This window comes from Artemia franciscana, chromosome 13, assembly GCF_032884065.1.
Source record: "Artemia franciscana chromosome 13, ASM3288406v1, whole genome shotgun sequence".
In the NCBI taxonomy this organism is placed as follows: Eukaryota; Metazoa; Arthropoda; class Branchiopoda; order Anostraca; family Artemiidae; genus Artemia; species Artemia franciscana.
The window spans coordinates 23,318,369-23,330,966 of record NC_088875.1 but is presented as its reverse complement, the minus strand read 5'-3'; the positions used below and the strand labels follow the sequence as shown (position 1 = coordinate 23,330,966).

The 12,598-nt window shown below is 36.7% G+C and overlaps 2 protein-coding genes across 2 annotated transcripts in view; one reads left to right on the top strand and one right to left on the bottom strand.

Moving 5' to 3' along the window:
• The window catches only part of LOC136034280 (GTP-binding protein RAD-like), a 66,522-nt gene extending 57,149 nt beyond the window's left edge, over window positions 1–9,373 (top strand). The window contains exon 5 of the mRNA XM_065715421.1: window positions 8,768–9,373. Within this exon, the coding sequence (XP_065571493.1) occupies window positions 8,768–9,060 (293 nt within the window). The 3' untranslated portion in view covers window positions 9,061–9,373. The remainder of the gene's footprint in view (window positions 1–8,767) is intronic.
• A 2,633-nt stretch (window positions 9,374–12,006) lies between these two features.
• LOC136034279 (uncharacterized) lies at window positions 12,007–12,381 on the bottom strand. The gene has a single exon (XM_065715420.1). It carries the CDS (start codon window positions 12,379–12,381, stop codon window positions 12,007–12,009), a length of 375 nt encoding a protein of 124 aa, XP_065571492.1.
• Window positions 12,382–12,598: the final 217 nt, after the last annotated feature.

Sequence of the window (12,598 nt, the reverse complement as noted above, 5' to 3'; positions counted from 1 at the left end):
ATTTGAAAAAGGGCACTAGAACTTTTAATTTACCTTTGAATGAGCCCTCTTGCGATATTCTAGGACAACTGGGTCAATACGATCACCCCTGGAAAAAAAAACACGCGTCCTTGATCTTTCTTCTGGCAAGAAAATCCAAAATTCGTCATTTTAGCAGATAGGAGCTTGAAACTCCTGCAGTAAAGTTCAGTGATGCGCTGAATTAAATGGTGATATTTTTGTTAAGGTTATATTGCTTTCAGGGGGGGGGGTGTTTTTCCCTTTTTTCAGACATAAGACAAATTTTCTCAGGCTCGTAACTTTTGATGGGTAAAACTAAATTTGATACAACTTATATATTTGAAATTAGCGTACAAATCTGATTCTTTTGATGCATCTATAGGTATCAAAATTCCGTGTTTTAGAGTTTCGGTTACTATTGAGCCGTGTCGCTTTTTTACTTGAAGTTCGTTACCACGAACTAATTGATTATAGCTTCGTAGTTGAATTGATTATGTTTTTTGTTGTGGCTTGCTCTAAATTTTGTGTTGTTTTCTATGTTAATTATGTACAATTCACGTCCTGGTAAAAGAAGTAACTGGGACATCACTTTTAATTTGTTTTTAATTAAAACTTGATTACTCTGTAGGATAGTGATGCTGGGACGTCAAGGGACAATCCATCGGCAACCGAAGTTTTACCGAGAAACGAGCAGACCCTGGACGTGAGACTCATTTCTGAGGAGACAAACCTGCGCGAACCACAAACGGAGGAAATGGCTTCCAGAACGATCAGTACCGATTTGTCCGTGAACCCGTATGATAACCCCTGCCAACCAGTTTTGACTGACTATCCCGCCACTACCATCGGGAATCGCAAACGAAAATTTAACAGCTCCTATTTCTTGAAATACCCATGGCTCGAATATTCGAAAGAACAGGACTCGGTGTTCTGTTTCAATTGCCGACATTTCAGTGGATCTTCGCTAAGATCAGGCGAAAGGTATGGAGCTAGAGCATTCATTGATATAGGATTTAGAAAGTGGAAAGACATTTCTGAACTGATACGGCAGCACGAAAACAGCGACCGACACAAAGCATGTACCATTTCTTTGACTCAGTTTAAAGCTATTGAGACGGAGGCGGCCGAATCTGTTGCGTCATGCCTCTCCAAAGAACGCGAAAAAGAAATACTAGAGAATAGACAGTACGTAAAAGCTCTACTAAAAACTACAGCATTACTTGGACGGCAAGGTCTTGCGTTTCGTGGCCATGATGAAGGGGAGTCTAGTGCCAATCAAGGGAATTTCGTAGAGACAGTACATCTTTTAACAGAAATCAACCCTGACTTGATGAAAAACTCTCGTAAGGCCTATGGCCATTACATGTCACACGAGTACCAAAACGACTACATTGAGGTCATAGGAAATGAAATCAAAAGTTCTATCGCGAAAGAAGTCAGAGAAGCAAAATATTTTGCCGTTCTTGTTGACGAGACAAAAGACCTCTCGAAAAAGGAACAACTCGCGATCTTAGTGCGCTATGTTCATGACCTGAAAATCAAAGAAAGGGCCATAGGTTGCTACCACATGCGCAAGGTTGACGCTGAGAGTTTGGCCGACTTCATTTACAACGAAATAAAGGGTATCGGCCTTGACTGGTCAAAGTGTGTTGGACAGTGCTATGACGGGGCCAGTGTAATGAGCGGACACTTTTCAGGAGTACAGGCCCGTCTCCGGGAAAAAGCACCACAAGCGGTGTACACACACTGTCATTCCCATAGACTTAACCTTGTCATTGGCGATTGTATGCAGAAAATACAAAGAATTTCATCAGTATTTTCAGTTTTGCAAACAGTTTACAGTTTCGTCTCCAACAGCAACACTCGATACCAGTTGTTCGTCGAAGCCCAGAAAACTGCCAATGTGCCTGTGCTAACGCTTGAAAGGACAGTAGTGACAGGTTGGTCTTACTGGTATAGATCAGTGGCTAAGATCCTGGTTAGATATGACTGCATACTCGCAGTTCTGTCAGTAGTTCAAGAATCTTCTGACAGGGAGGCAGCGGCAGAAGCTACGGGCCTTAAGAACCAGCTAGAGTCGTTTCCCTTCATATTCAGTTTGCATGTCATTCACGAAGTTCTTGCAGTGATAAACCCTCTTTCTGAACAACTACAGGCAGCAGATCTGGTCATCTCAGAAGCTTGCACTTTGATCAGTGCAAAAAAAGAACGAACTGAGGAAAATGCGTGATGACGAGTATTTTCGTGTCCTATACGGCAAGTCTAAAGAGATGGCCATTAATGTTGGAGCTGATCTGTCGGAAACAAGTGCTCTCTCTTCAGCCATACCTGTTAAATCAAAACGAGTTCAGAAGATATCCGGAAGACTAAGAGACTATTTGATGACAACAACAATTGGAAAGCACAACATTGACTCCAAAAGCACAACAACGGAAGAAAAAAAGCGGAGAGAGTTCTACGAGGTTTTGGACAGAGTGTTAAATGAGTTTGAAGAGCGTTTTTCTGTCCAACTGCCAGTGCTAGAAGCCACACGTTGCCTTCACCCCAAATCCACAGATTTTATGGACTCAGATTTACTTTTTGTGATCGCGACATACTTCGATCAGGCGGGAATCGATACTATGCAGCTGAAGTGTCAAGCTTTAATAGCTCGTGCATTTGTGTCGCAGCTTCCACAGAAACCGGCAAATGCTTTAGATGTCTTCGAACACCTCGGAGGATTGAAAGAAGCTTATTCTGAGCTTCTTAAGGTCGTCAGGGTAGTCCTCACACTCCCGCTCACAACGTGCTCAAATGAACGTTTTTTCTCTGTGTTGACCTTTGTGAAGGACTACCTCCGGACAACGATGGAAAACGAGCGACTTTCGCATTTGCTGCTTATATTCTCTGAGAAAGCTGCAGTGAAGGAGCTCAATTTTGAGAAGCTTGTCGACGACTTCGCAAAGATGAAGCAAAGGAGATATCCATTGCTGAAGTAACTGTACGTAAGTTTCTGATTTATACAGTAAATGTTCTATTTTGGTACTGTTTTTGGTCCCTAAATAAGCTGCAAAATATGAACCCCAAAGGTAGTACGGTACCTAAAGGCATGTTCGAAAATTTTAAAATTTTTAAGGCTGGATGGGGGCCCAAAATCGATTTTTGGCCCCCCCTAAGGTTTTCTGAAATGGCGCCACTGCCTTTGCTATCTAGAGTTCAATTCCCTGCTACTGATACATTAGTAAAAACATACCTAATAAAGACATAATACGGAACAGAATACCCTTATTCGGCATTGTGGAGTGGCATGCATGAGAGGTCTAGCATAAGTGGGAGGTGGTAACAACGGCAATGAAAGGGGGTAAAATTAACCAAACTAAAAAAAATAGTTCAAAAAACTTACGTGAACTTACGCGTTTACAAAAGAAGCTAACTCATTAACAAAAAAAACACAATTTGTTTCAAAATAAACTTGTTCCGTTTTCTTGAAAAAGAATAAAATTGGTTAGTGTTTCGTCTTGCGTGAACTTTCATTGTAAAGCAAAAACTTACGTGATTGTCCTTAAGCAAAAAAAAAAGTCGTTTGTCCTGAAGAAAAAAAACTTTACATGAAGGTTGTTAAGAAAGAATAAACATTCTGTTGTCCTGAAAAGAAAATAACCTTGCGTAAATATGGTTTACGAGAAAACCTAACTTACTAACAAGAAAAAAGGGTTAAAAAAAACTTAATTCGCTCAAATGGTTTGTTCTTAATGTTTCTCTTACGTGAACTGTCACTAATTGAACTGTTTGCAAAAAAAGGGTTCTGTTGTCTTGAAAAAGGAATTAATTAGCTAATGTTTCATCTTATGTGAACTGTCATTGCAAAAAAAAAACTTACGTGAATGTCGTTAAGAAAAAAACAATCCATTGTCCTGAAAAAGAAAACAAGCTTAAATAGAAAAAAAAACCTTACGTGATTGTCGCTAAGAAAAAAATAACAATTTCGTTGTCCTGAAAAAGAAAAAAACTTACGTGAATGTCGTCTACCCAAAAAAAATCTAATTCATTAACAAGAAAAAGAAAATTAAAGAAAAGTCATCATTTAATTCAAAGGGTTACTTCTGCTAAAAATTCTTATCAGGTCCTTATATTCGTAATAAAATCAAAATGGCAAAACACACAGTCTTGCTACGTCATCCGTGTTATAATAATATTCAATGAAACATTCGCAAGCAATCTAAGTACATTTGCCAAAGCTCTGGCCTTGTCAAGGTCATATCAATCAAATTATAACATTGGGTTTTAAATTTCCTTATTATCTTAACAGCCTAAAAAGGTTCATCTCCATGAACAATGGATATTCAATTGACGAAACCATTTGCTAATAACCCATCAAGTCTCCTTAGAAACCATTTCCAATTGCATATTTCATATTTCATCCTCATCAGGCACACCGATGTCCAATCCCAATAAACACATGCTAATAATCCTTCCAAATTTCAAAAAAGTGAGGGGTGCTGACTCTTCTTATTATGAGGACGTGCCAAGGGAACCAGCCCTAGCTTTTAAGACAGGAACCGATGTTCATAATTAATATATTGATGGGACTTATAGAGGCATGGGGCGACATATTCTCAAACAGGTGGCCTTGGGGGAAGACCTTTGGCACCAGGAACCACGTAAGTATAGCCTAGATATCTATTGTTGCGTTCCGAAAACTTTTGCCTCTTAACAAGGCCACTAGAACTTTCATTTTAAAATCAAGTAAGCCTCCCTCTAAAGTTTCTCAGACTCTCGGTTCGATGTGATGATTTCTGGGGAAAACTAAAAAAAGAAAAAATAACAATACAGAGCCCACTTTGATCTGATAAGTAGACTAAACTAGGGGGCATATTGTGCACAAGTTTTTTTTTTGGAGGGTCATATGGGTTACAACAAATGCACCTATTGATTGCTTTGTAGAAACGGACATCAAGTAGAAGTTGATTCACATTGTTATGCTATAGTAAAGTGTGTTTTCGGTGAAAGATGAATTATTTCATCTTTATTTCATAATTCATAAGCAGTTTATTCATAAGCAATTATTTCATAAGCAGTTTAATAACTTTCTCCATTTTAATAACATCCTATAGGCAAGAGATACATCTGTATCTAAATTGGATAGTATATCTTTGAACTTCACTCAAACGCTTTTCCAAGTCTTTTTTTCTCTTGTAATAAAATTCTTACAAAAAAAAGTACTAGTAGGTTCTTGGAAGAAAGTAGTAAATAGTGGTTAAAAAATAAGTAAAATCTGATAACATTGAAAGCTGCTTGTGGAATTTTAAAATAAACCACTTTGTCTAAATTTCAGAAGCCGCTTCTACTTTGTAAGCTCTAAGGTAAAATTTCATTGAGGAAAAAGAATTTCAGGATATAAAGACTTCAAATATTATACGTTATCGGTCCTATTTTTATAAACTGGCCCAAATTTGAATTCGATCCGGAAATATTTTAATTTTTTGCAATTTGATATTGTATGCATTTTTTTCCCTTGGCAAAAAGAAGACATCCTTTTTTTATGAAGCATTCTTTTTATAGCGAAAGGTTCTTCTTTTGCGCTTTGCTGAGTTTGTCACATAATGCTTATACATGTGAAGACGATGTAAAGCTTAAAAATAAATACTGATTGTGTCTGAAGTGTCGTAAGATCACTTTTATCTATTATATTGCACTTACGGGTTGCTCTTTTACATGTGTGCTTGTTCCCGAAATTAACTACAGTAATGTAAATTTTTAGGAATAGTCATGGGATGGGGTAACTAAAATATGGGGACACATTAAACATTGAGTCATTTTCTTTAATTCATTCTTGTTTCTATGTCCATAGAGTTAAAATTACCCATGCTCCACAATAATAATTTTCTTTTATTTTGAACTACCTATTTGAAGTACCTTTATTTTGAACTACTTATAGCTCTTGCTCGGCAGTGTATCCTGGTTCCCCTAGGGCAAAGGGCAGGAGGACAGTTGGTAGTTAAGTTGGATAAATGCGAGGTAAGGTTGTTTCTGAGAGTAGGAGCAGTGACTACGCTGCGTATTAAGTTTAAAGGGTAACGATTGAGGATCTTGGCGTCCAGGAATGGACTGAGTATTGTTGTTATGTGTAATTTATTTTTTAAATTGACAATAAACCCAATGATTGATTGATTGATTGATTGAATGAGTATCGCCAGCGTAGAGGGTACCATTTGTCAGCGCTGTTAGTCTTTTCTAGAGTGGCTGTTTAGGGTGTCGGTCAGAGTTTGAGTAAGGTCGATGTCTCGGGAGGTGATGTTTTGGGAACCTTATGTTCAATATTTTGAGTCTACTGTACAATTTGGTTGGAGCGGTAGCTGCAACCTAGTAAAGAACAAACTAGGGCCAATGTAAGAAAAATAAAAAAGAGGCTCGTGAGATAGAACAAAAAAAAATCACCCTTCATACCCAATTCAGGAAGAGTCAATATTACCTCAATTTTTTTTTTTTAATTGTAGAATTCTTTTTTCAAAACAAATTACAGGGAATTTTGGTAATGACCCCGGTAAATGGCGTCAGATTGAAACAGAAAAGCACACCATTGAAATTGCCATGGTCAAAAGCCCTATACAAGATGCTTACATCCTCCTGGCTTGAACAACAAGGAAAATTACTTTGTGTTGGGTAGCAATGAGCAAGGATTTAGAACATTAGATAGAGATGTTCAAGGAATTACTTGCAAGAGAATTGCTATATTTAGTGCCTTTTGTAATCAACAAAATTGAATATTAAAAAATAAATATAATTTTTGACAAACAACTGCATCTTCGTGTACAACATGATGTTATATTGGGTATGATATTATATTTGAATAACTTTGGCTGATTTCCTGGGGTTCGTTCTTTACTCTTTCAATTTTATATTAAATATTGTGTTTTTTTAATTACAAAAGTGAGTATATATAACAATCTCCCTTAAAATGGGTTCTTAAACAGCTCTCTATGATCTTCCAGTGCCCTGCTAGCCGAGGATAGGGAGAAAGCGGAAAAGAAAACGATGCTTCTCATGTAAAACAAGTGGTTTTCCTTGTTTTTCAAGACAATGGATTTGCAACAAATTTCGTAACTTTCCCCGGTGTAGATTTTTCTAAAAAAGTTAATATGAGCAAAATATATTCATGTTTCGGGGCGAGAGTTTTGGCGTTGAAAGTATTGATTAGTTGAATATCACTTGTACATCCCATGAAAATCTTTATTGAAATACTCCACTCATTTTAAAAAAATTATAATAATGCCAGAACCCGCATAATGCAAATTATAATGTAAATAGAATAATGCAAAACCCGCTCCACATAATAATAACACCCTTACTGCAGATTAACAAACTTTGATTCTACTTCTCGAGAGGACAGTCCCATCGCCAATGTTCTGTAATAACTGCTAATTACAGATGTTTTATCATGTTTAACGTTATGTCATGTTTGAATATAACCCACACAGATGGGTTACATCTGATCATAGAGTTCGTTCTTTACTGTATTAAATAAAGAAAAAACAAGTTTTTTTAAATGAAAGTAAGGAGCAGCATTAAAACTTAAAACGAACAGAAATTACTCCGTATACGAAAGGGGCTTTTCCTTCTCAACGCCCCGCTCTTTAAGCTAAAGTTTGACTCTTTCTCTTAACTCTATTTTTAAAACAGTAAGAAACTTTAGCGTAAAGAGCGGGGCGTTGAGGAGGAAAAGCCCCTTTCATATACAGAGTAATTTCTGTTCGTTTTAAGTTTTAATGTTGCTCCTTACTTTCATTTAAAAAACTTGTTTTTTTTATTTAGTTTCTGGACGTTTTTGAATTAATGTATGTTTTGATCTTGGCTCTCCGCACATAAATAGTTGAAACGAAATTTGCATATTAATTTATTGCAATTAATCGGAAGATTTTGAAAAGAAATGAGCGTGGGAGGAGGCCTAGCTGCCCTCCAAGTTTTTAATTACTTAAAAAAGCAACTAGAACTTTTAATTTTTTACAAACGTTTTCATTGGTAAAAAATATACGTAACTTACGAATTAACTTACGTAACTTCTATATTCGTATGTTTTTATTGCGTATATGAGGGGGTTCAACCCTCGTCGATACCTCGCTCTTTACACTAAAGCTTAGATTTTGTCCCAATTCCTTAAGAATGACCTCTGAATCACAAAGGCCGTAGAATAAATAGTTGAAATTACTAAAAATGCTTTAGCGTAAAGAGTGAGGTATAACAAAGAGGTAAACCCCTCATATGCGTAATAATTTTTGTCGTTTTAAGTTTTAATGCTGCTCCTTACTTTCAGTAGAAAAAACTTTTCATATTTATTTTTTCATTCTTTTTCAAATAATGCAAGAATATCCTGCGCCCCCTTCATTGAAATTCTCTTCCCCCATGAGAAGTTTCTCCATGGAAATATCCTCCCATGTAACCCCCCCTCAACTCTCCCCCCTAAACCAAAAAAAAATCCCCCTGAAAATGTCTGTACACTTTCCAGTAACCATTACTATATGTAGAAACAGGTCAAAGTTTGTAACTTGCAGCCCTCCCATGGGGACTGTGGGGGAGTAAGTCGTCCCTAAAGACATAGTTATTACGTTTTTCGACTGTGGTGAATAAAATGGCTATCTCAGAATTTGGATCCGGTCACTTTTGGGGAAAAAGAGCGTGGGAGGGGGCCTAGGTGCTGTATTAAAACTGTATTTTCATATCTCTGAAATTACTTCCGTCCGAATTTTTTCTAAACCATTATTGTTTTACTTTTACCCAACTATTTTTTCAGAGGGGAAATCACTGGCATCGTCATTTGATACAAAATTTATCGAAACATCAAGTGGAATTCAACATAATGTGGACGAGCTTTTAGTCGGAGTTCTAAAGCAAATACGACTAAAGGGGGAAAGAGGCTCAGATGATGAAGAAACAAGACTTATCAGGAAAAAATCATCAAAGAAAAAGCGAAAGTCTGGATGTCGTCGGTCTGGAAGCTTCAAAATTCCAGGAATGCAACTACTGGACAAAGTGTTATGCCATGATGCCAAGTCAAAATCGTGCGAAGATTTGCATGTGCTTTGAATGGTAAAATAATGAAATTGGGTCCAATAAATTTTAAATGGTTGTATTCAGAACAGGTAAAATCTCAATGGAGTAAATTTATGATGCTGAGAAGTGTTTCCGGTATTGAGAAGACTGTCGTAAAATTCTATTTTTCATTGATGGAAACATATTTTCCGGAGAAATGCAATTTTTCTATCTTCATTCTTTAACTTTTATAAGAATTTAGCGGCGATAGTAAAAAAAAATAAGAGCATTTGACAAATTAGAAGGAATCTGTATTGTTATTTTTAGCTCTAATAAAATATAAAATACAAATGTTTATAGTTTTATGTTTGTTACGAGATTTGGGAGGATTTTTGACTTAAAGCTGGCGCTTTTTTTCGATCCTTTTTCATTAGGAACATCTGACTCATTCTGATTCTTCTGTTTTTATGCTGAAAATTTTTTTTATCGAATACCATATTCAGTGACAATCCGGATTCATGAAACAGAATTCAGAGCTAATATTTGAAAAAAAAAAACTAAAAAAAGAAAACCTTGAAAACAACGGGTGTATGATCTACGACTACTACTAATAACTCACCGCAGCACCATACCACCTGAGGCCAACAGAGCTACATACGCTCCTCCTCCAACCCATTCTATTCAAAGCCTCCCTTTTTACACCCTTCCAGGAAGTTCCCGTTTCGTTTAAATCCTAATTTATGAGGCCCTCCCACTCCTAACGAGGACAACCTGCTTTCTGTTTAGCCCTAGGAGGTTGACTGAAAAGGACAATCTTCGGTAATCTGTCAGCCTTCATCCGCAGAATGTGGCCAGCAGAAAGCGGGATTCAACTTTACGTACAATTTCGTACAGCCTACTGTTTGAAATACGGTTAGTCAGCCGGGTACCCAGAACAATCCGTAAGCAATTTCTCTGGAAAATATCTAGCAAATTTTCATCCACTTTTCGGGACACCCATCCTTCAGAGATATATTTGACCACTATCATCACTGTAGCTTCCAATATTCTAATCTTGGTTTGCAGACTTACTTTCCTATTCTTCCAAGCTTTTTTAACTGTGAAAAAACATCCTGAGCCTTGGCTATTCTACTTTTAATATCTTTACTGCTCCCAAGGTCCTTACTAATAAAACTGCCAAGGGGAAGCTGCCCACCTGGTCAATCTTTTTGTTACCCAATGTCATTTTTTCGTCTTCACTTATTCCTAGCCTCAGCGACTTAGTCTTCTTATTATCAATTTTCAAACCTATTCCAGCACCCTGATTTCGCAAAACCTCTAAAACACTCACACTTCCATCTAATATGCTTAAATTATCAGCATAATTTAAGGTCAAGAAATTGTTTCCTTCCCATTTGCTTCCGTGGTCTCCCATTGCTTTCCTGTGCTCCTTAAGACAAAGTCCATCAAACAATCCAAACAATCCAAATTTGATACAAAACCAGCTGCTAACCCCATTTCCTACCTTAACCGCAGCTATAGTATCCGCGTACATAGCACTAATCAATTTATTGTATTTGTCTGGTATACCATATGGAAATAAGACCTTCGCTAAAGCTCTTCTATCAATAGAATCGATCGCTTGCTCATAATATGTAAAAACTGAGGATCAAAGGTGTTTGACAACTAAGGCACTTCTCAATTATTAACCTAAGAGGCAAAATTTGGTTGACACATCCTCTACCTTTTCTAAAACCGTACTGTTCTTCTCTTAAAACTTTGTCTACAACATCTCTTAGTCTAAAAAGTATCATATTACTAAATAATTTGTTACCTACAGAGACCAGACTAATGCCTCGATAATGACGACATTCACGCTTATCACCTTTATTATACAATGTTCTAATTAGTTTTTTCCTAAAATCCTGAGGTGCTTACCCTTTTTCAAAAATCATATTTATAATCTTCAGTATATTATTTTTAGCCTCCGATCCACCCTATTTAAGAAACTCATTACTACACTATCAGCACCTGGAGCCTTTTTTTTTATCTTTTTGGTACTGTCGCTAATTCTTCCCCACAAAACAAATCTTCCTTCACATCTAAGGTATCACAAACTTTTTCATTTTGCTCTTTATCTTTTCCTGCACCTGTATATCGGTTTAGCGCATTCTCAAAATGTTCTGCCCATCTCTCTTTAGCTCTTTCCTTATCACTAATCGTGGCCACATTGCTATTTTTGACTGGGGCAAGTCTGAATTGACTATTCCCTCGGAATTTATCAAAATGCCAGTATAATATTTTACTATTATGCTGCATCTTCCATATCCTTGGCAATATTATCCATGGACTTTCTTTACATTCCTTTTGTTTCATATGATCTATCACTCGGATATTTCTCGTACAAACCCCTTCTGCTCTCTATTAAACATAAAGCTTTTCACTAATATTCCTAGCTGCAGCCTTAACTTTCTCCCCTAATACACCATCATTAATTTCAAAAACTGTTTTTCTAAAAATATTCCATTCATCTTCCATATTATCAAATTTTAAACTCTCAAATTTAGTATTCAACCGTTCGTGGAACATTTCTCTCAAATTTTTATCCTGGAGTCTACCAACATCATAACTTCTCGGGAGGTAGTTTCCCTTGCGAAATTTTAGTTTTAAGTTAACCCTAGACACTACTAGATGATGATCTTTACTTTTAACATCAATTACAGTACTCTTATATACCCTAGTATCTTGTATTGATTCTGCTAGTCTTCCGTTTACAATAACATAATCAATGAGGTTTGCTATCTTACCATCACGTGAATACCATGCCAACTTATTTTCATTTTATGACCAAACACTGTATATAACTAGGTTGTGATACCTACAAAATTGCATAAGTCTGTAGCCATTACTATTTTCTTTTACTACACCAAATTTACCTGGGCTAGGGTACCATCTATCCTGGACGTTAAAATCTTATAGTAAAAAAACCGTGTTTCTAGCTGGTACCCTGTCTGTTCACTCCTATAACTGTAAGTAAAATTCATCTGAGTCACTAGTATCTGTGTCAGTCGGTTCAACAGGTGCATATACTACAATAGCTGATGCTCTGAACTTTATAGTCATAAAACGAGCAATTAGTATTCTATTATTAATACCATCCCAGCCTAAACAAGACTCAACAGCTTCCTTATTCATCATGAAGCCTACTCCCTGCCTATGTGCCCCATCCTTCTTGCCTGAGTAAACAAATTCTATATCACCTAATTTCATGCTTCCTTCACCTAGGATATAAGTTTCTGAAACTCCTAATAAGTCAAGTTCAAACCGTCTGAATTCTTCAGTCAAAATGACTATGCGATAGTTATTTTTTAACGTTGTTACATCCCGAGTTTCCATTTTCATGTTCTTTAAATAATTGAAATTATGATCCTAGGAAAAGCAATAATCCCGGATACCAGTGCAGAACGAGGACTTGGCGATGCTCTTCTATCAACAAGAGAAAAATCCTGCAGAGACAGTCCCAAGTCTATTACCTCCGACCCATTATAAACTCATTCCTACAGATATCATCTATGGTCTATCTATGGTCTATAGGGAGAAAAGAAGAGGAATA

Excerpts from the sequence above, each read along its gene's own strand:
- LOC136034279 (XM_065715420.1), bottom strand. The coding sequence starts at position 12,381 with ATGGAAACTCGGGATGTAACAACGTTAAAAAATAACTATCGCATAGTC.